The sequence below is a fragment of the Podarcis raffonei genome, chromosome 7, assembly GCF_027172205.1.
Source record: "Podarcis raffonei isolate rPodRaf1 chromosome 7, rPodRaf1.pri, whole genome shotgun sequence".
Lineage (NCBI taxonomy): Eukaryota > Metazoa > Chordata > Lepidosauria > Squamata > Lacertidae > Podarcis > Podarcis raffonei.
Genome location: NC_070608.1, coordinates 50,063,533 through 50,088,148, shown reverse-complemented (window position 1 = coordinate 50,088,148; position 24,616 = coordinate 50,063,533). Strand labels below are relative to the sequence as shown.

The following is a 24,616-nucleotide window of genomic DNA, read 5'->3' as shown; positions in this document are numbered from 1 at the left end:
CAGCATTTTAAAATCGCCCCAGGACAGCGGAGGCTTCGCTGCCGGAGAAGTCTCCGCTGTCCCGGGGGCTTTTAAAATGCTGGCGGTCGGCAGCAAAGCCCTCCTGTCCCCAGAGCTTGCGGGGCGGGAGGTGGGGAGAAGGGCTTTTCTTCCCACCGCCAGCCTTCAGAACAGCCTTCTGAAGGCTGGCGGTGGGAAGAAAAGCCCTCCCCCCCCCCAGCCTTCAGAAGAGGTCGGGGGACAGACTGTCCCCGGACCTGGTCTGAAGGCGGTTTCCATAGGAACGCATTGATTGATTTTCAATGCATTCCTATGGGAAACCGTGCTTCGCAAGACAAAAAACTCGCAAGAAGAAAAAACTCGCGGAACGAATTAACTTCGTCTTGCGAGGTACCACTGTATACAGATTTGACTTCATATCTGGCAAAGCAGTTCAAAGAAGAAAATACAGTGGTACCTCGGGTTAAGTACTTAATTCATTCTGGAGGTCCGTTCTTAACCTGAAACTGTTCTTAACCTGAAACTGTTCTTAACCAGAAACACCACTTTAGCTAAAGGGGCCTCCTGTAACCTGAAGCGTCTGTAACCTGAGGTACCACTGTAGTCGTAATTAAAAGTCTCAGTATTGAACGAAATCCCAAACAATGCTTAACCTGTTAAAAGCAGATCAGTCTTTAAATTTGCCAACAATGATGGTGACAAGAGAAGCACTTGAACTATTAACACAAGGTTGTGTGGAAATTTCTGAAAGCTTCATATTTTAGTGAGTGTGTTGTGCAGAAGACAATGAAGGAGTGAGCCTTTGGGGGTGAAGTCAAACTATTGGAAGGTTACAGCATCTGTTGTGGCTGCAAGACACCGATACAGGAGAGACATGTTTTGTTGCGGCAGTAGCAGTGATAGATGGTATTGAGAAATGGCACAACAATGTAGTTTTGAAATACTGAAGCTTGGAAATTTATTTATAAGAAAAACAGTTTTAAGTGGTAGGCAAGATTAGTATTAAACTTCTACAAATGGTCACCACCTCCAATCAGAATTTGCTACATGGCTGTTTATATGCTGATTAACAGACACATCTCAGCTGATAAGTCATTAAATGCCTGCTTCCCATTCACACAACTCTTCATTTTTGAAGTTTATGGCACAGTAATTTCTATGAAAAACTTCCCCTTCCACTGCATTAAAAAGATTCCAATCATATTTACACTTATGACATCATTATCTTAATGAAAAACCTGTACATGAAAAAAGCTACTTTAGTTAAACTTTTGGTCATTAGAGTGCTGCTTGACCATTTAGTGTGTTAAGTTATAAATATATTTAAGTTAAAAATGCTTAAGTATCAGCTGCAGAACCAGCAATAAAAGGTTCTTATGCTGGTTTTAGTTAGCGCTTTCCATTTGTAAGCCGATCTTCTTCATAGTCACCCATTAACTGTAGCACATATGTTCCAGTGTAAAGAAGGACATGTCCCGTAACTTGTGCCATATGTGACAGATATCGAAGTATCCTCCTTAAATAAAGAAACACATTAAGCTTAGACAGAAGTTCAAAAAAAATTGCACAAAAGGAGAAAACACATCATCACTTTTGTCCATATACAATTTACACCAGCACGTGCTCTGCACTTTTTCTGAAGTTGCACTTTTCCTGAAAGAGCAAATTTAGTTTAAGGATTCTCCTGGATCCAGCTTTGTTGCTTGAAGACCAACTGGTAGCACAGAATACTTCTGGACAGGGATAGCCTAGCCAGTTAGCCAAATGGAAGGTTATCAGAGCATGGCTGATGGCAGTGACATTATACTTGGAGCTGCTTTTGAAGATGGTTTAGAAGCTTCAATTAGTGCAGAATGTCTGGCAGCATTCACTTCCAATTCCAATTCCAAGAGCTGGATGCTTACTTTTAAAGCTCTAAATGGTTTGGGCCCAGCTACCTGGAGAAAACAGACTCCCATGTCAACCTGCCCGCATTCCAAGATCTGTTGATATCCTGCACCATCAGGTTGTCAGCAAAAAAGAGACTTTTCAACTAGAGCATCCCAGTTATGAAATGCCCAATCTCATCTGACACCAACATTGTTATTTTAGCTGCTGGTAACAATCTTTATAGCAGGTATTTATCCAGGAATTTTAAAGATTGTTAGCAATTTGGGACTACAATTCCCATCATCCCTAGCTAACAGGACCAGTGGTCAAGGGTGATGGGAATTGTAGTCCCAAACATCTGGAGGGCCGGAGTTTGCCTATGCCTGCTCTAGCCATTTTATATGAAACTTCTATGTCAATTTATTATATTGCTTTCTTTTCATGCTATCGTGAAAGGTTCTGAAATTCCTATGTTCAAATACCAAGCTGAAGTTCTTTTTGTTTTTTGCTGCCATTCTAAGTATATTTACTTTGCAATTACCATATTTTTCGCTCTATAACACGCACCCGACCATAACACGCACGTAGTTTTTAGAGGAGGAAAATCTGTAGGCATGCCACCCGTAGGCATTCCCTCTATAACACGCACAGACATTTCCCCTTACTTTTAAGGAAGAAAAAAGTGAGTGTTATGGTGCAAAAAATACGGTAAGTTTAACCTGAAAGTCAGAAAGGCTCATACTTTCCTACAGGGGACTGCTAGAATTAATTATAATATATATTCGCTTGGTTCCTCATGCTACAGCAAGCATTAAAATATACTGGATCAGATCAGTAGCCTACCTTAACAGACCCAAAGCTGTTGTTTCTGGATATTATCCCACTATCACCACTTTAATAACTTCTAGAAACATGTCAGTGCTTGCTATATTTGCAGGAGTCCTTCTGCATTTGTAATTCCCACATTTTTATAGGGAATTCCTTATCATTGCACTCCAGTTCTTGCTTCAGAAATTTTAGGCACTACCACCACCTAGTGTTTCAGAGAGTCTGAGACATCAAGAACCTTCAGATCATTTTATAAGCTTGCCAGTTCCTTGAACATTCAACTTGCTCGTGCCTTTATTTAGCAGGTCACCATGTATCTAGGGAATCAGGTGTAGCTTGCTTAGCCTCCACTGCACAACACATCAAGATATCTGAACAGACAGCAGAGTTATCAATAATTTTTTTCTCTATTTGAATTTATTTTTAAGAAGACTGACATTGCAGAAACAGCAGCTCTGGCATTTCAGCTCCTCTTTGAAATTTCACTTTCAGCATTTCCTTTTTATAGTCTTTATCAGTGCAGCATTTGTACTGGTTACTTTAAGGATCTGAACTTGAACCAGTGATTCTTATCTTGTTCATAAGTGGACGGCCGTAGAGACTGAGCAGTTAGGTGGCAAATTTTGCCATCAGGTTTTTCATGGTAGGGCAGACAAATATCAAATCCCAAAACAGGTGTATGGATGTTAAAGTGTCAAATGTGGTTCAAAGTGTAAAGTGATGCAAACTGGGACAACTCTCTCTTCACACAACTTCTTGTAATGTAACTCATTGCCATGTTTCCCTTTACTTGTGCTCTCTGCCTACCCTGGAACCCAGGTGCTTTGTTTAAGATGTGGGAAAGAAGGCTTTATTTTGTCAATGAATGGGGACAACAGCCATTGCTTTTTTATCCCAGAATCCTAGGTATGTAGCTTGATGAACAGTGGCACCTGGGAGGGAATCACACACATGCAATCTCCACCTTGCACTCAAATATCCATGATGGTCTCATTACTACAACACTGACCCCAACTTTTGTTGATTTTCCCTCACCCTAACAGTCACTGATTTGTTTAACACTTTGTCCAATGAAGGATTCCAGAGGGCTTGAAAGCTTGCCACATGTCGGACTTTTGGGTTGGTCTTAATAAGGGAGTTATTCAGCTGTGGACTTTTGGGTGTAATTTCACCTATGCATGGTTGAGTCTGAACTAGAGGCACACACTTACCTCAGTACAGCCTTTGCTCCCATGCATTGGATATCATACGTCACAGAATAGATTTCATAAAAGGTAGCTTTGATATTTAGGCAGCCAATGAAGTCCTTAGGGTTCACTTTGTACAAATCCAAGGTGATATTTGCCACCCCCATTTTCTTTGGCTGCTGTACTGCTGCAAAGCAGGGTCTTGGCCCCTAATTCAGAGGAAAGAAAAACAAGTGTGTGAAATATTTCAGCTCCCAACACCTATCTACACCCAAGAGCCCTGTAGGATTTTTTTTTTTAGACTAATTAACTTATTGAGAACAGAAATTAATCAATAGCCTTTGAACTATGGTTTAACCACCAAAATGGGTTTTGAATCAAGCTCTTGAGTCCCTTGGAAGTTTACAATTACCGGAATACGGTAAAGGTTGTTTGAAAAATTTGGGAACAGTTTGGGAAATATTTTTTTTACCACCACCTAGTTAAAAGGCTTAGAGAGACACTGGAGAATAACCTCAGTATCCAGATTTAACACAAGTGATATAATGTCAGATATAACATTTATTGTTTCAGGATTTCTACTGAACCAGGGAACTAGCAAATCAGAGGAACAAGGTTCAGGAGATATCATTCTCTATCTCACTAGTCATCCATGGAGGTAGTGTTGTCTTTGTCCTGTGTTTTATACCCTCCAGCTACCTAACCTCTGTAATGTGTTCAGTTATTAAATTTATGGTTTTACTTCTTGGGGTGGGGTGGGGGAATAAACAATATATGTAGAAAAAACGTAACTCTACCAGCTAATTGGCATGACTATTTACTCTCATGGAGAAACACTGTTTTGTCCTGTAACTGCCACCCTCTGCTCTGGATGCTTACTTCCAAGTAAACACACATTCAGTTCTACTTTGTTCAACAGGATGTATTCCCAAAGAAGCATACCTAGTTTTATTACAATAGGCTTCACGGGCGTGACCTATCTATTAATGCTTACATCAGTACGGAGATGGAAACAATTCTGTCTTTTGTAACTAAGCAGACACAATACCAGGAACTGAATTCAAACTGGCAATTAAAAAGTAGAAGAAGTTTGTTCCCGATTCTTCCTTTGCGTCAACAAGTTGGCACTTTCAGAATCTGGTGCCCGAATCTGCATTGCTCCCGTGGGACCTGGAGTCTCCCATGCCTGAGGTCACATACGACATTAGGCATGGGAAAGAGAGGGGTAGTCTGCCCAAAACTTCCTGGTAGGCCGATCTCCAAGGTTTGGTGGGTGTAATTAGGCCTGTAATTGGAAAGACTGAAGAAGTTTTGTTTAAACTCAAAGCAAACAGGGCATATCAAGTTTATTATTTTCTGTAATAAACTATTTTCAGAACAACACTTACTGGCTTCCATTTCTGTCCTCTCTCTAGAACCATGAAATGTGTGTTGTCTCCCAGGGACTGGAAGAAGTCTTCTGTATCCACCACTGTGCCATCTTCCTCCAGAACTAGTGTTATCAGCCCAGCAGTAATCATTAAGGTATCTAAGGTCTAAAATACAGACAGAAGAGCAAAACGTAGCTCCAAATGCCTTATTGGTTCAGGGCAATCCTACTTTACTTACCCCCTACTGAAGCAAGACACATCAAAGGCGTGAATGTCTATTACTCAGAAACTGTACGATTAAGTTATTTGCATGCACCATTCTACATAGATTAAGCTGTCATAGATTGAGCTAACATGAGCCCAGCTACTTTTGAATGGAGAAAATTATGGAAGAGAATCAGATCTGTGTGTGTAGCCCCAATTTATGAAGCCCTGTGTTCACATGGTGTTCAAGCCGCCTCCAAAATGTGCTTATTTTTATCACTGGAAAGTCAATGCTTAGGACCAAACTAGGCTTTATATGAATGCAACAGAAAATAAACACACGCACACACATATAAGCAGCAGTGCTGGCTTTGTGTGTGTGTGTGTGTGTGTGTGTGTGTGTGTGTGTGTGCATGCATGAGACCTTGCTATTTTCAATCAGGAGGAAAGCCCCCATCCGTGACAATGGAGGCCTTCTTTCCAAAACAAATTACTTTGAGAGATTTGGTGATTGTGGAGAGTTAAATTCCTCCCTGTGGCTGCTATTTACATTCTTTAAAAGTGAATATTGACAATGATGCATCTAGTTTAGCCCTGCAGATTAGAACTCAAATCGAAAATAGATTTTAAAGAAATTCTGCTGCCAAGAGAGGGCATTATTAGTGTGACTTGCAGAAGCAGTCTAGATTCCTATAGCTACAAAGCAAGTTGCTCTTTATTATCCAAATCACCTTAACTACTTTACATTTCGATCCATTCCCACTCCCATCCTCTTTCTACAGTACTGTACACAGGATTCTGAGATGGTCTTCCATCCATGCAGCATTCCAGTGCTGGTACAGTCAAACCTCAGTTCCTGAACTGCTCCCGTTTTTTAACGTTTCGGATCCCAAATGCCAAAAACCCAGAAGTAAATGCTCCAGCTTTCGAACGTTTTTCGGAAGCCGAATGTCCGACGCAGCTTCTGCTTGAGTGCAGGAAGCTCTTGCAACCAATTGGAAGCCAAACCTCAGTTGTCGAACGTTTCAGAAGCCAAATGGGCTTCCAGAATGGATTACATTTGACAACCGAGGTTTGACTGTATGAGGTAGCAATTGGTGCTGTGACTGGTTCCAGGCATAACCCAAAGCCATCTCACCAGCCTCCTAATCTAGTCTAAGTAGGACAGCTGCAATCCACTCTACACTTCTGCATTCTACAAATCAGGTTAATGGTGGTTTGTGGGGACAATTCCCACAATTCTGCTCTACTTGTTCAGTTAAGAGATGTATTTTCCATATAAACTTTATCACAATTTTTGAATCCATAAAAAGTAAAAAAGGGAAAGGAGGACATGGGTTAAGGACATGATATTACAGTGTTGTTTAATACAAGTATACTGCACTGCCAACTTAAGTTGTGCAAGAAAAGCTGGCCAAATTTTTACAAATTTCTCTTCTTGGTGCTCATGGCAATATAAATCGCCTCCTGAGATAAGGGCAGGGAGTTCAAACCGCTGGTCACTGTTGCATGGAAGGCATGCACGTGTAACCAGTGCTCATGGTCCAGTGGTAAACTACAAATAGGCATCTTTGAAACACAGTGATTAATTACATTACAAAGGCCTCACCCCAAAGGGGGCCTACAACAGGGCAGCTCCACATCATGTGCGGAGACAGCCAGCATGGTGTTGTGGTCAGAATAATGAACATGGACCTGGGAAACCTGGGTGAAACTCCCCAGTCAGCTATGAAGCTCACTGAGTGACCTTCAGACCAATTCACTGTGGATAAAGGACCTGATTGCTGTCCTGCTTCTCCTAACACTTAGGGACTGAGATAACCTGAGGAGGAGCCTTGGGGATATGCAATAAGGTTTTGGATTTTTGTTGGATGAGATGTATCTTCAGGTTCAGTGGAGAACTTTTCTCTAGACTAGAGTGCTATGGATCACTGGCTAAGTTAATTGGAATGGAAAAGGTATCTTGAGCATCTAATACAACTATGACTGGAGCTAAGACAAACAGGTAGGACCAGACTTCTCCAAGAAGTAAACATCCCTGCTAGATCCAGGACTTCACAGTAGCCTTCACCCACCTGCTGCCTTTTATGTCCTGGCTGGGGCTGATGGAGGCTGTAGTGTACACACATCACCTGTGTGTATGTGGGGCAAGAATTTTTGAACACATGGCTGAGATAATGAGGTCCTGGCATGATCATCAGGCTTGTGCTTTTGACAGGAGGCATACCTTGCTAATAAGCTCCTCTAGGGTGCTTGCAACAACTCCTCTCCGACTGCTTCTGTCATGGTTACAAACACGGAAGGGCCGAGCTGCAGCTGGAAGAGGTGCAAACAGGGTCTGTCTTGTTACTGACCCTAGAGATGCTCCCACTGACACCAGAGATCTAGAACAGAAAGCAGTTTGGGGTTTGTTATTTTTTTATGTACATTGTATGGTTTCAGTTTTAAGAGCAAGGAAATCATTTCTAGTACACAGTAGCATCATGGGTATAATTCATGTCAGCCTGCAGCCTAGATGCAGAGCAATTCATGCATTGCTAAATATATACCTTCTTCCAGGCTAGAAAAAGAGATATTAAGCATTTGAGGGAAGGGGCATTTTGATCCAACAGTGATTGTTTTGATCTATAGATGTAACTATGAGCTATACAGTGTCATCCCCACAGCGTCCAGTAAAACCCATCTGACTATCTTTGCAGCTGATCAGAATAGTGTGTGTTTGCCAGCTGGGCCCCTAAACATGGTCTAATTTACTGTTTCCAATATTAGCACAGCATCTTTAGAAGACAGACTAGTAACTGGAGTCTTTGCTAGAATATATAATAGGGCCCATCTGCTGTAAGGAGCAAATAAATGACTGTTAGTGCCTAAATTCAATTCTTGCATGTATCTCATGATAAGCATATTAATTCCTGCTTCCTGTTCCAGTTATTGATGCCTAAGAGGACCCATCCTCTTAACTGAGGAATGTTATATTCACACTTGACTATCAAAAAACATATGACAATGTCTACCAGACCACCTCTAAAACACTTGGGCTAAACAATTCCATAAACTATAATTACAAAGGTTAAGTAGCTGTGGTTAAAAATACAACACACTACTGATAATTTTAGCTTGTTATTAATGGAAACAGTAGAAACTCAGCACAACATTAAAAAACCTGATTAGAATGGAAATGTTTTCAGAGCTCAGTTAAAGATAAAGGATCCGGTCCACAATTTCCTCAGGAGGAATTATCAAAGGTGTGAGGCCACCACTGAGATGGTTCTGTGTCTACTGTCTGCCATTTTAATTATCTTGGGTTCCCAAAATAAATTTTGTTGGTAATATTTTTTATTAATTTTCAATTACAATCCAATAATTGCTTCATTATAGCAATACCAAATTATAATACAATTACTAATACCAATTACTCAAATTGGTGTTTCTTCCTGTCCTTATAAAATGTTACGTCTATCTTTTCCCGGTTGTTGACGTTCTCCATCATGCCTTGGGCGTAGCTGATATCCCATTGTTTCAGAAATTTCTCCATTGCTCCATCCCATGCTTCATTGTTTTGCAACTTTAATAACATATGCAAAAATCACTCTGTCCCAATAAATAACCTGTTTTCACCATTTTTCCTCTCTGCCTGAGAAGAAGAGTGATCTGTCAAACTGCAGATGACTCAGTAATGAACCTTATCAGTTCCTTGGCAAGTTCGCAGACTTCTTTCATCCTTCCTTCCCAAGATAAATTTTAAGGCCTGGCCAGGCTTGCATGCACGTAGGCAATCCTTCAAATCACCTAGACCCAAAGGTTTAGGGCTTTGAAGGTCTAGGCCAGTACTCCTTGGACCCGGAAACATATTGGCTGCTAATATGTACAATACAGGTTTGCCCAAACACCTAACCCTCATCAGACATCCTGACATTCTGTACCAGTTCCAAGCCATTTTTCAAGATTGCCCAACAAAGTATACGTTAAATACAGTGGTACCTCGGGTTACATACCCTTCAAGTTACATATGCTTCAGGTTACAGACTCTGCTAACCCAGAAATAGTACCTCGGGTTAAGAACTTTGCTTCAGGATGAGAACAGAAATCATGCTCCGGCGGCAGCAGGAGGCCCCAATAGCTAAAGTGGTGCTTCAGGTTAAGAACAGTTTCAGGTTAAGAACGGACCTCCGGAATGAATTAAGTACTTAACCCGAGGTACCACTGTAGTCTAGTTTGATTTTAACCAGCACATGTGTGACTGAGACAAAATATGCTTCCTAAAGAAAGGGTCACAGCTGACAGCATAAGCTGGTAAAAGGCACTCCTAGCCACGAACATCACCTGTGCTTCCATAGTTGCACTCAATCCAAGAGGACCTCCTGCAAAAAGCAAAAACACTGCAGCCGACAATTAGGATGGCAGTGGCTATTCCTTTATACTGTTCAGCCATAGCACTTTCTACAGGCTGTCTATAAAAGTCTCACTTCAGATTTATAAGCATTTAGCCAGTCACCTTGATTGCCAATGGATACTTTTGCAGGATCTTACTTCATCTCACTGTATACCTATATCCAAGCACTTTGCTTAGGCAACCTGAAACAAGGTTAATTACAATTGAAAGATCCATAGTGGATGATAGGTTAGGACACAAACCTTTAAATTAGGTTATTTGTGACTCAACCACTGTCCCAGCACAGCATTAGGAGTGTCTCCTTAATGCCATGATTGCCCTATATTTAATTCTGTAATCTGGTTACAGCAGATCAATTTTTAAGGTTGCCTAATGCTTTTATATAAAAAAAAGTCAGAGCCATGACCTCACTTTAGCAACAGTACTGTGTTGTTGGATATGCAGCCTGCTCATATAAAGCTTACTTAGGAACAATCCCAACTTGGTTAAATCAGGTCAAAGATTGCAGTCCTATAAAACAATACTCTGCCAAGAATCCATGTTAGTCTGCAGTTGCCAACAGACATGTCATAAGTTTTGCTTAGGCAGACCTTTCCCTTGAGACAGTTATATTTCTGCTCTGTGTTCAGAAGAGTTTCACATTTATAGAGCACAACTCCAATAACTTGGCTATTTATCCAAGGCTTGCACAAGGGTCACTGTGGCTCAAGCTATACATGGTATCTAGATTTAAGTTATTCTTGGAACGGATTCCTGTGACATTTCTCTCCAGAAAGACTCTTTTTTTCCCCACTGACAGGTCTTAAGTAAAAAGTAATTTTACAAACACATTAAAGGATTAACTGTGGCAAGAGCTCTCCGTGGAGAAAAGCTAAACAGATGTCACCACCACAGATTAAAGCCCATATGGCACCCCAACCCAACTTGTAACTTGCATTTTACAAGCAAAGGTACCGCACAGAAGAAATCACTTCTGCTGACTTTGCTTGCAACACACGTCTGTCTTTCTTCGTTTGGGAAATGAAAAGAAAGCAGCACAGGTCACTGGCATCATCTTGTGAAGACTGGGGAGGCCTACACAATGTAACGCGGACAATGTGCAATGTCACACACACTATGTGCAGGCATGTGCATGTGATGCCACATGCACAATGCGCAATGTTGTATCGTGTTTTTGGAGAAGGAGCCGGGGCAGAGTCAGATGCAGTGGTCAATGGCTGACAGCAGCTCCTCCTCCTCCTCTCTCATGGACCAGGAGGAAAAGCCAGAGGCAGAGCAGGGTCTGGTGGTGCCCACTAACTTGGGGTGTGTGGCTCCCTCAAATATATTATTGTGGGGGTCAAAGCCCCCACGGACCCCTGGGGTTGGCACCAGTGACATAGGCAGTGCATCCACTCTTAAAGTGCTTGGCAAAAGTGCTCTTTGATGCAGCCTCCCTGCCTCCTTCAAAGGGCGCTTTGCCACTTTAAGACAACACTGTGTTAAAGCACTTGCCTCCTCTTTTAAACCTCCAACATTGGATTTAAAGACTTGCAAAAAAGACTTTGGGAAGACTTGCAAAGGTGTGCAAGGGATTTTGACAAGCAGGAACCATGTTGCACCATAATGACATCATGCAACTGACATGCAAATGGTTAAATTTGACCTCTGAGGCTGATCTGGATAAGGATCTATCCCAATGAGCAAATAAGCTTCCCCAACAGCTGCTTTATGAGATACCTGCTTCGCTGACAATATACAAACCATTGAAAACAAGCCAGCAATGTTGTAGAAATGCACAAGCTGGTTAACTCCCAAATTGTGTGGTGGGGCACACTAGCATGTGGTGCAGGAGAGCAGTTAGTGTGCTGTGAAAGTTACTCAACAGGATGTGAAGTTGACCTGCAACTTCAACAGGTTCCAAGAGGCACTTTAGAGGGTGAAGCTTCTTTATCCAAAAGATAGTTTATTTCAAGTGTACTAGTAGTCAGAGGCAAGAGACATTTCAAGGCAAAGAACCCTAGATAAAAGAGAAGAGCGCTAGACTGTGGCTCTGCAAGCACCTGTGGCTTAAAACTCAACAAGGTCATAGCCACCCCCATTGTATAATGCTGCTATAAACACCATAGAGGGGGCGGGGATGTCTTCGCCTGATGCACTTTCCCTGACTTCGTTTCCCCACTTCTCCTGAGGCTGTTATCTGCACATGCTCAAAGGATGTCTCAGATGTACACATCTCTGCTTAAACACAGTTTATGATTTCAAATCAGATGGAAGGTGAGGAAAATGTATCCAACAGGAGTACAGGATGGACTGTGGCTCTAACATCATGCATGCTCGGCTTCAAGCATCCAGTCGTGGGAGGGAGAAAAAGGTGAAGGGCATCCACTTGTGGGATACTAACAAAAGGTATGACCTGAGTTTAGACCACAGACCGGGAGGCCCGTCTGTCTTTTCTTGCCGTGTAGCAAGTCACGTCGTTCTATGAGTAAAGGCCACTAGGTCGGAAGCTGCTTCCACAAACCCCATAAGCTTGAGTCACACAGCTCCACTCCCCCCCCCCCGCCCTTTGGTTTCAAGTTATTTTAGAAAGCCTCCAGTGCATTCAACCGGTGGCTAGATGATCTTGGAAGGCGGCGGCTACTTCCAAGCAACCAATTAAGAAAACACAACAGCGTGTGACTGCCTGAGAGCTGCGGATCCTGCGACGCCGACCTCCCGCCCTGCCCCTCCAAGACACAAAGAAAACCCGCCTGGATTTAAAGAGGAGCGCCACCTAGTCCGCATTTGAGCGCCGGACAAAGAGGACGTGCCAGGTGGCGGAGCCAGATGGCAGCCGGGGACTAAGGGCTGCTGCTCGGGTCAGGAGTTCAGGAGACCGATCCTGCCCAGGGAGGAAAGCGGGCAAGCGAGCAACAGGGGCGGGCAAGCAAGCAGGCGCTGACACCCCAGCTCCCAGAAAACGTAAAGGCGATAGATAGATAGATAGATAGATAGATAGATGATAGATGCAACTGCATGTGTGCATATCGGGCAACAAGCGCCCAAGGAGGGTCGCCGCGGGACTTACTCCCGAGTAAACGTGCCTGGGTAGCAAGCGTCTAGGCGATCACTCACCGGAAAAAAACCGCGGCTAAATCGCGCGCACACACCACCGCCATCCCTGCACCTTCGGCTTCCTTCCCAGCGAGCAACGCCGTCTGCGCCCCCTCCCTCCGCGGCCCTCTTATGAGCCCAGGAGCTCCAGGGAGGCGTCGCTCTTTGCAGCCCCGCCCCCGACGGGCGGAGGCGCGCAGCGAAATCGCCCCTTCGGGAGGGACGCAGATTAGGCAAGGGCCTGTGCGCGTGGCCGGCGCGGCAGAAGGCTCAGGCGCCAAAGCGCGGGCGGGTTACCTGGGTGTGTGCAGGGGGCGACAAGAACCTCCACCCTCCACCCCCGTGGGAACGTGCGACAATGAGGAGGAGGCTTTAGCACACCCTGCCCCAGATAGCCTGCAACTCCCGCGGAGTTGCTTCTGAATACACGTGCATAGGGTTACGCGATAAGGCGGTACACAGTGAACGCTCCACTAAATTCACTTCTTGATTAGTGAATATAGGATTGGAGCCAGAGAGATATGAGACGTCTCTTAGCGAAAGAGTAGGGGCAGATGTCAACAGCCGAGGCCTAGATCAGCAGGCATCGGAATCAGCACCTAAGGGTCATTGACCCTTTGCCCCCAGCAAAATATTTGAGGGGTCTGGACCACCCAAAAGTTGATGGGCATTGCCATTCAAATAATATGTCTTTTGATACAGGGCAGGGCTTACTTGTCCCCGCGCCCCCTCCCCCATATTTTATTCAAGTTGGCACCCCTGCCAGCAGGATGCTGTTCTCGTGAATGTTGCCTGTTCTGTCCTAATGCTATCACAACTGATTGGCTCCACTAAATATTAGCAGTTCTGGGTGCCCCATAAATACAAAGATAATATGTACATGAGGAAACATCAGCCCTGGTCACGTGTTACTCACACGTAGGGCAATTGTGGGAGCTTTTAAAGGCTGTGCCCTTCCACCACTTTTGCACCCATTTCCCAGGACAAGCAGGGTTTGTGTGTGGTTATCTGTAAATAAAACTTATGTATAAGATCCAACGGGACGCGGGTGGCGCTGTGGGTAAAAGCCTCAGCGCCTAGGGCTTGCCGATCGAAAGGTCGGCGGTTCGAATCCCTGTGGCGGGGTGCGCTCCCGCTGCTCGGTCCCAGCGCCTGCCAACCTAGCAGTTCGAAAGCACCCCCGGGTGCAAGTAGATAAATAGGGACCGCTTACTGGCGGGAAGGTAAACGGCGTTTCCGTGTGCTGCGCTGGCTCGCCAGATGCAGCTTTGTCACGCTGGCCACGTGACCCGGAAGTGTCTCCGGACAGCGCTGGCCCCCGGCCTCTTGAGTGAGATGGGCGCACAACCCTAGAGTCTGTCAAGACTGGCCCGTACGGGCAGGGGTACCTTTACCTTTTTATAAGATCCTGCACGCGTATAGGGGTTCTGTGCTATTGGGACAGCAGTATGTAGGTGTCCGAATTAGGCATCTACCTTTGTGTTGGTAGATGCTCACATGTCAAGAATTCTTTGCACACAACCTCACATAACAGGTGTTGCAGAATGAAGATGTGATTTCAGGGCCAGCGCTCAAAACATGGCCCTGCTCCCTTGTCACCACAGAATTGCCCTAAGTGTAAATATAACTATTATGTTTTAAGAGACATCTTCTATAGTCAAGGTCCAATCTTCCTCACATGACAATGGGGCTTGGTTGAAATAGGTCACAGGCTTCCCTGTGCCTTGGCCAAATTATCTTTTTCTCCTGCATCTGACCTGAAGCTTGCCAAAGAGCTGTCCTCCAGGCTACTAAGCCCTCCTCCTCTTCACCCTCAAACAGACCAAGAGGAAGATCAGCACTGCAGCCATCCATTTTAACTTGGTTATAATGCAATTTAAACACAGTGACAGAGGGGCTGGAAGTGTCCATGATATAAAGACCGCAGAGAATCAGGATATACACACCACTCCCACTTAAGAATCCTATGTAGGTCGCTGAATTAATGCATACAGGGGTTGAAGTCTGGTTTTTAGTGCCAGGGCTGAATTCTGAGAAATGTGCAACATTTTTTACCTGAACTTCAAGGCCTGAAGTTCAGGCAGCAGAGCATTACCTCATTTACCTGAGGGTGGACACAATTGCTTTTGTGTAGACATGGGTAGGATTGGACTTCCGGGTTAGCGCCATCGCCTAATGGCGGATTCCCTCCGAGCTCCGGAGGGAATCGGCTCAGCAGGGGTTGGGTCCTGCCGCGGCGGCGACGCGGGGACCCTCATAAACCACAGGCGTTGAAGCCTGTGGACCTGGTGACTCGGCGGGCACCATTTGCGCCCCCCCTGACCCACAAAGGAGCCTTTTTAAAGGCTCCGGAACGGGGGACGGAGAGCGGTGCGGTGCTGTGAGTCGACTGCTTCCCCTGCTGAGTGAAGCCGCATGCCATGGACGGAGAGCGCTGACTTCTTTCTCTGAACATTTGGACTAAAAGTAACAACCCGTGAGTAATACGGAAATTGGACTTAAAAGGGAAATTTTCTTTGGGAATTAGGCACGACCGGGTGAGGTGTAAAGAGGAAGTCTGCCCACCCGCCTTGTAAACATCATAAAGCAAGGATTTTATTACTAAGGTTGTGAGAATACCTTTCTTCTTTGTGGATTAAAGCAATTAACTCTACTTTTTGGCAATTAAAGTGACTGTGCTGGAGGATAAGAGCTAACATTGAGAACGGAATTCACCCCTCCCCCAAGACCCGGGAGCGATCGGTGGGAGAGCCTGCGGAAGAGACATAAAGACTTTGACAGCTGTCAAACTAGCTGTCAAAGTTGGGAAAAAAGGAGAACTTTGTTTCTGCTGTCTTTGCTGGTTATATTCGCTACAATTTGGTAACAAATTGTTAAAAATAAAGAGAAAAGGCTAACTTGACTTTTGGGTTGGAACTGGAAGATAATAAGAAACTAGAATCCCTCTAGAGGGGGTTTAGGACATTACAAAAATGGCTGCAAGTGGAAAAATACTGGCTGAACTGGAGAGGACTTTTTTTCTCTTGGGAAAGTTACAGGAAGAGAGTGATGTTTTGACTATAAACGTTACAATACTGAAGGGAACAGTAAATAAAGTTGCTGAGCCTGGGAGGGACTTGACTCAAGTTTTTGCAGATGAACAGGAAAGTTTTGCAGTTGACCTAAAAATTTCTGCAGCCTAACAAGAAAAGAAATTTGAGAAATCTGAGAATGTGATGAAAGAGGAACATGATGATTTGAAGGAAAAAGAAGGAGGAGCTATAATGCCACAGATGGTTGAGGAGAGCCAGAGGCTGGTTAAGATGGATATAAAGGAAAATAAGATCAGGATGATGGAAATTTGGTTTGAATTGAAGAATGGAAAATGGAGAGATCTCCCTATGTGGAGATCTGAAGACATATGGAATACAAACCTGGCTAAAGTGGAAACTGGAGCTTTTGGGACATTTGGACTTAAGAGAAGTAAGAAACAAGATCTTGGCTCCATTTTTAAATATGGAGGCCTAGCTGGAAGAAACATGGACCTTATTGGGACAGAGCTCCTTCGAGATTCGGAGTTTAATATAAAGGACTATCAAAAAAACCGGCAGAGAGGAATTGAGAGAGAATTGAGAGCCTCGGACGTGAGGTCGCCAGGCTGACTGCAGATGGACTGATGGACTTTTTGTTGGGGTTCGAAACCGGGAAAAGGGGGTGGTGGGGCCTTGGGAATCCAAAGGGTGTATAACTATATTCTGCTTTAATTAATTTGGTTTTGCCACTAACATAAAAATGGGGATTTCGGGGAAGGGAATTGGGGCCGACCTTAGGAAAAGACTTTTAAGAATAAGTATTGACGTATAAAGATTGAGGTTTTTAAGTTAAAATTGGTTAATTAAATTGATGGGGCGAACCTAGAAAAAGATTTTTAAGAATAAGTATTGATGTATAAAGATTGAGGTTTATAAGTTAAAATTGGTTAACTAAAATGAATTAGAGAAAATAAGGTAAAGTTTGGGGACAAGAACTTGCTGAGCTAAAAATTGGAACTAGAATACAAGAAGGGGAGGTGTGGTGAAGTCAAGGAAATTGGTCATTGACAGTAAGAAATGTAAACTTTATGTGTTTTTAATTGGTTTTTTTTATTTTTTTTATTTTTTGAAAATTCCAATAAATATCTTTAAAAAAAAAAAGACATGGGTAGGATTGCACTCACTGAGTTCACTGAAAAAGAGATCCTCATTATGAACTCTTGACTGTGGTGCCAGTCTTATTGCAAATGTGTGGAGGAGACATCCTGAGCTCCTAATACCTTGTGTAAATTTATCAGCACATTAATCTAGTGACCAATAAATCTAATCAACAGCTCCTGCGAAAGTATGGTTGCCACCAAGATAAAAGAAAGGTAACTTTAAGACAGGAAACAAACAAGGATAACCTGTTTAGTCATTGCTCACTAGGATTATATTCTTTCAAATTTCAAGTAGGCAGGAAATTCTAGGAAGAGAAGAGACAACAGAACAATAAAAATATTGAAATTATAGTAATTTGCTCATCTCAAAGCCTCCCTCTCTTCTCCATTACAACATATTGGCTAAAATTAATACAAAAGCCCAATATTTCCAATGGTTAGTTAGCTCTCCAAGTTCCAACAAGGATCTTACTCAACACTTTCAAGGAACCAAGACATGCTTCACTTTAAGGACAGGTATACCCTTCCCCTCCATTTCTTGTCTTGCTATTAATGTGTGTTGTGTGGCAAAATTGGCACTCTTGCTTTCTGTAGGATTTTGAGAATAGTTTTAGATTCTTTCACTCTTTAGATCAAGGCATATGTGTACTGTACCATTTTGCTGGCTGTTCAACTTGCAGTTTTGCTGTCTGAAGCAGCATTTATATACCGGTTTTTTTTGCTCTACAAGATGCACCAGACCACAAGATGCACCTAGTTTTTGGAGGAGGAAAACAAGAAAAAATAATATTCTGAATCCCAGAAGCCAGAACAGCAAGAGCGATCACTGCGCAGTGAAAGCAGCAATCCCTCTTGCTGTTCTGGCTTCTGGGATAGCTGCACAGCCTGCATTCGCTCCATAAGACGCACACACATTTCCCCTTACTTTTTAGGAGGGAAAAAGTGAGTCTTATAGAGCAAAAAATACGGAAATTCTGTCACTTTCATTTCATGTAATAAACCAATATTTATTTGTGTGGGAACTTCTTGTGGGCATACGGTTAAGGGTAAACACATATTCATAATGAACACACGTCGTAACTCCAGCAAAAGATCCTAAACCTCTTGATAGTGTGTGTACGAATACATGTAAGTGGTGGACACGCATGTGGGTTCAGACACATACACTGTAACACATCTTTCCTTTCATAAAGTTATAGACCTTAGCAATAACTTATTTTATGGAGACTCCTAACTGGTTAAATCACAGCACAATCCTAACAATGTCTACTCAAAAGTAAGCCCCACAGGATTCAAAGTGGGTTGCTCCTAGGGAAATGGGGTTAGGATTGCCGCCTCAAAAAGGATGAGCAAAGCAGCACCAGATGCACAATATCTTGTTAGTAAGCAGATAGCAACACTAGTGACTATAATGAAATCATTGCTATGAGCATGACCATTTTTAATCACCCTTTCCTGAATGCACCAAAAAGTAATTTTCACTTAAATAAAATGGACACAAGTGCTAAATAAATCATTTAATAAAAGTTGCATGAGCAGTAGACTCACAAAAACTTTCAGTGGAAACACTAGATATTAATTTAACTATTAACTTTCCCTTTGGCCCAGCAAACTAAATTTTAGCTTGACCAGTTATCACAGCTTAAGGAAAGTTAAATTAACTGAATCTTTCATCCTACTCCCAAGTGCTATGTAACATGATGCAAATACATTGGAAAACAGAAGTAATAGACAGTAAAATATCATAATTTCACCTTCAAATGTATTAATCTTTTATTTGTAGAATACATTAACAGAACTCCTAGAGGACTGTTTGCACAAGTTTGCTAGAAAACCTGTCCAAACATACAGAAGTGTGCAATATTACCAACCTGAAATGTATTAAAATTTAATAATAACAATAAAGTCAATTTGACTTCATTTTGAAATATTTAAGCAATGACAAGCACCCTTGTATTTATTTGTAATTTGAAAAATCCCTCTTTAAATTTATTGGTGGTAAAAACAAAGTCATGACTTGATGTGACCTTTCGTCTTGCATCTCAAACCCGGCTTTCCCACTATCATCACCACACAAATGCATTTGATAAATATAATGGCCAACAAATTTAATGCCAGCTCAGTATTCTTGACCCTCCTTCCATTCTGTTCACTTAAACAAACACACTACGAATATATTGTTTGACTCAATTAAATGTACATTCCTCTTCTTTTTAAAAAGCAGAAATGATTAAAAAACAACAACCCACAAATACTGTTTCAGGGTGAGGATTAGTGATGCGACTAGTTCTAAGCCAATCAATGCTATGTTCTGCTGGCATCTGGTATAAACACAAACAACTTGTTTTCCCCTTATGACTGAACACTTAAAATACGACAAGTAGACTTCAGTGGCCTCACTGCTTAAACTTATACAAAGTCTATGGACACTCTATGGCTGTGATCCACATCTGTATGCGTTTCATGGCTGAAGGATTCCTAGCTTTCTTTTTTGAGGAAACATTTCAGAAGGGAGCCCCTGCATGTATCTAGGCTACTTATTTCCTTTTTACAAAGAGAACAAAGGCCCCTGCACATGAAAGGCTTTGGCTTGCATTCTAAGGCTGCAATTTTGCACAGTGCTTCACAAATGAAAGTCCTATTAACTATTTGAAAGGGGCTGATCATAAATGAGCATGACGTAGAAAACAGCTCTACTAAAAGCAAGTAATACTAGTAAACACCACTGGGTTCCGGATTGTACTCTTAAGCTTTTGGTTATACTTAACACCTGCAAACAAGTTACTCATTTCAGATTTTACATATATTTGAAGAAAAACAGCTAGTAGCTTTCAACAGTTACCCCTCCTGGAATCTGTCCAGTGCTCTGTTAGTCATCTTTAAGCTAGGTCCTCGACTGACCAGTTTCATGCAGAATGTAAGTGTTTTGACAACATACATTAATACTTCTAATAATTCTGGATAATATTATTTAATTCAATAGTAGGGTTTACAGGATTCTGCTGCAACACGTTAATTATTCCTCATAGCCCCATACAGAGGTAGAAATGTCTGGGTTACCAGATTTTACAGCAGTATTTCAGATATGAATAGGTTTAACAGAGAACAGTTAATGGTGCACAGTTACTGTAAGAATCACACAGTATAGACAGATTCATAATTTTTATGTCTAAACATTGTAAACTAAGCCATTTAAAGGAAACCCATGCACTCCCAAGTTCTTTATGTTGGAATAAAGTCACACACAAAAATCCTCATCGTGCAGCACCTGAAAACAAAATACTTTGTGCTACCCAAAAATAGCAGAGTTGCTATTTTTTAACATTTTGGTTGTCAGGATGGCCAGTTTCCTTCTGCTATTTTTTTTCAGTTGAAAACAGTAATGTGTATACATAAAAACCCAACATAATACCAAGACTTGTTAGAGAGACTCAGCTTCAATCATTATTTTTTCAAAGGATGGGATGGGGGAGTTAAATACTGTAATATATATACACACACACACACACACACACATATATATATATATATGTGTGTGTGTATATATATATATATATATATATATATATATATATATATGTGTGTGTGTGTGTATATATATATATATATATATATATATATATATATATATATATATTAATGTACCAAGTCCAAATGCCATTGTTCATTGGTGCTGTTTTTCTCTTGTGCCATGATTCTCATGAACCAACCCTCTCTCCAAGTTGCTATCAAAATCATTCTAGGGAGAAGAGCAATAGACATTCTGAATCATTGGGGGGGGGGAGCAATTGACAACCCTCCCCCTCAAGTGACATGGCTCCGACTAGCAACTATGGCTGCTATAAAAACGGAAATGAAGGAAATGAAAAGATGTAACCTGTGCTTGTGTAATATGTTTTACTGTATTCAAATGGGATTTAGGTAAATGTAAAGGGACCCCTGACTGTTAGGTCCAGTTGCGGACTCTGGGGTTGCGGCGCTCATAAGCCGTTTACCTTCCCGCCGGAGCGGTACCTATTTATCTACTTGCACTTTGTGCTTTCGAACTGCTAGGTTGGCAGGAGCAGGGTCCGAGCAATGGGAGCTCACCCTGTCAAGGGGTTTCAAACCGCCAACCTTCTGATCAGCAAGCCCTAGGCTCTGTGGTTTAACCCACAGCACCACCCACATCCCACGTCCCACAGCGCCACCTGCGTCCAAATGGGATTTACTCCCATGTAAAGGTGTATAAGACTGCAGCCTTAACATACGTAAATGACACCAAAATACTGAGCTATAAGTCAGGCAAGTCCTGTTTGAATCTTGACTCATTCAATGAATTAACCTGGTCTTAGGCAGGCTCTCTCCACAACCCCCAAAATAAGGATACTACTACTACTCTTAGAGGACTCTTACAAGGTTTACACATGAGACATGAAAAGTGCTTTGAACATTCTGAAGTACTATATAAATGGTAAGTGCTATTAAGTCAACAGTGCTTTAACTGTACTCTCTCAATTTTAAATATTTGTACAGTCTGACTTGCAATGACAGACACACATCACGGTTTAGGACTGGCACAGCTTCAGTTTGTTCATTTCAGAATTACTGAACAACAGATTGCCAGCTTATTTGTTAATTAAGGTACCTGCATAGTAATGACTGGGGGTGGGGGGTGGGGGTAAGGAAATGACTAAGCAGTAATAACATCTTCTAGTGATTGACGGAAAAAGCTATAACTTGCCGATTCCCCCCACCCTGCCATTTAGCTGGTAAAGCCACAGAAAATCAGCAAACGAGTTGGTAGTCCTTTAAGCCATAAGATAAGCTATTAGGACAAGCATTCAAGCACAGCATGAGTTTAGTGTTGGCACTAGTATTGGGTTTAGAGTTTGTTTCTCCACTACCTTTGCTTTGCCAAAACACACACAAAAACTATGCTCAAATTAAAAGCTTGAGACAGACACAAAGGTGATCCACAATGTTTCTGCATTTTTAGGGCTTTCCTGCATACAAGTTCAATTACACAAAAAATGTTCATTTATTGTGCGCATTCTTTATGTCTTTCTTCAAGTTTTCACTTCTGTTGGAGACACCACAATTTCCAAACACTCAAATCACAATACTTTATACCTGGGAAAATGAGACATTTCACACAGATAACACATTCATTGCCATTAATGTTCAGACTGGAACAGAGCAAACAACTCACAGGCACCAGAATATTTTTGCAATGCAATTAACAAGGTGTGACAATGTTTCCATCATATGGCTATACAGTATTTTGGTGAACCAGATGCACCAAATTAAAGGATTATTTCTGTGGCTGCTTTGCTTCTTACACCATACAGTGCTCCAGCAAAGAAGCTCTTAAACATATACAAAAAATGCAACAGAAGCAAGGCTAACATGTAGCAATGTCTTGTTATTTTGCAGACCCTTCCATTCAGAACATTTATTTATAATATTTGCAAGTCACTTTTTCCATTCACAGACTGGGTTGTGCTCAGAGCAGCATACATCACCATCTTATTAATATTCTTTGGGTCTTTACACTCCTTTTTCTTGCACACACATATAGCTAAATAGAATAGTAAACTCCTCTTAGACAGTAGGATGTCTGTTTATAAAGCCAGGGTTGTATTTCTATGGAACAAAAGAAAATTCCTAGTCCCAGATTTTCATATTGGGACCAACTGGCTCAGTCTCACAATCGCAATCCTGAGTATTTGTGCTTAAAAGTATCATTAGTTTTAATGGCAGTTATTTCCAGTGTGTTTAGGTGTAGAGGATGTTAACGTGACACAGACTACTTCAGGGGTAATGTTCTAGTATCTGGGTTTTGGTCATGATGCTGACTTTCAGTAGCTGCAGAAATTACAGCTATTATCCACACAGTTACTGTGGATAACCGTAGATTCACATCATTTCTAAGTCTAGCTCCCACAAAGGACAGGTAAGGAAATAAATATTTTGTAGGCTGTAGTTGAAACAGCATGCATTGATTTATATGACTGAATGCTCTGCCATACAAAAATAAACAGAACTGCTACATTTAGGGAACTTGTATGGCTAACTTAGGATCATTCCTCTGACGTACTAAATTTTGGTTGGTTGGTTATTGTTTTTTGGTACAGAGAAGCATTCAGTCAGTCATGTGAGCCCACACCTGCAAATGGTAGAGTCCAGGAAGAGGTTTACCACATTATCTGCTATTTGTGAGAACTAAGCCTAAGTCATGACCCTTTCCTTCTCAAGCCCTCAATTCCATGGTTCTCTTAGCAACTGACTAAACACGGCCAAAACAGATTCTGGTGCTATTTTCAATAATTGGTTAAAATGCTTTGCTTCAGTCCTTTGAATATATCTCCCTTCAGAGCCCTTTTCAAGTATTAGCACCCAGTGGAAGAGATTTTCTTTGCTAGTGTTCTATAAACTCCACTATCGAAGGCAGCATGCCTCTGAATTCCACTTGATGGGAATCAGAAGAGCACCGTTGAACTCAGGTTCTGCTTATGAGCTACACAGAATCACAGTGCTAGAAGGCTTCCCCAAGGGTCATCTAGCTCAACTCCCTGCAATGCAGGAACCACAGCTAAAGAATCCCTGAAAGGTTACCATCCTATGAAGGGTTTTCAAACAAGTCTCTTAAATATTGCAGAGTGCTTGGTGTTCCTTCTCCTTCGCACCTCTCCAGGTTGGGCCCCAGAGAGCTGCCCGCTCAGCTTGCCTGGCTCCCTTCCTGGCATTCTTGCTCACCCCCTGCTCTGGTGGTGGAGAAGCAGGCCCCCTCTGTCCTGGGGGAGCCAAAGGTGGGGTTGCCACTGGGCTCCCCCCTCTCTTAGAGGGGTCCAAACTGTCTTTGAGCCAAGGGAGAGAAGGCTCAAGAGTTCAGGGCTCATGGCATCCTAAGGCTGGAGGGCCCATGGAGGTCAAGGTGAGGCCTGATCTTCCCATATAGACATCTAGCTGGCCACTCTAGGATTCTGGACTATATGGGCCTTTGTAGGACTCTTCTTGTGTTCTCACCTGAATAAGATTCCTCATCCCCATAGTAATGACTCAAGTGTAGCAGTGACCAACGTGTGTGTATGGCTGCCAAGCTAGTTCTGTGCTCAGTGCTATTACCTAGGTTAAAACCATCACATCCTTATGTGATGTTGTATTGAATTTTCTAGGTCATGAAACAAAAACACCCTGCTGTCATTTATGTTGTGCTGCTTGATTGAAGCTGAAGATTTTCAAATGTTGGAAAAACAGCTTTTCATCTTCTGATCAGCACCAATATCTACTATTTAAGTTACCCACATAAATATAATACACCGTTCAAGGATATGTGCCATTGCCACTTTTGACTGTGCTACATAAATGAGTGTAGTTGTTTTTTTTTTTAAGTAAATAGAAGTGTAACTATCTAAGGTTTGTTCTATACATGTACTTTTAAGTTAGAATTCTCAAGCACTGTTGAGTGTGAGTACTTTAGGCACACAATTCGAAACAATTTTCCCTTTGCTGCAGAAAGACTAATTTACCTGAGATC

The 24,616-nt window shown here is 42.2% G+C and overlaps 1 protein-coding gene across 1 annotated transcript; it reads right to left on the bottom strand.

Moving 5' to 3' along the window:
* Window positions 1-930: 930 nt before the first annotated feature.
* On the bottom strand, window positions 931-13,091 carry CIDEA (cell death inducing DFFA like effector a). Its single transcript, XM_053396568.1, has 5 exons — window positions 12,948-13,091; window positions 7,686-7,842; window positions 5,273-5,419; window positions 3,909-4,093; window positions 931-1,516 (listed from the first exon to the last, which is right to left on the bottom strand). The coding sequence occupies exons 1-5, from the start codon at window positions 12,989-12,991 to the stop codon at window positions 1,390-1,392; spliced, it is 660 nt and encodes a 219-aa protein (XP_053252543.1). The 5' UTR covers window positions 12,992-13,091; the 3' UTR covers window positions 931-1,389.
* Window positions 13,092-24,616: the final 11,525 nt, after the last annotated feature.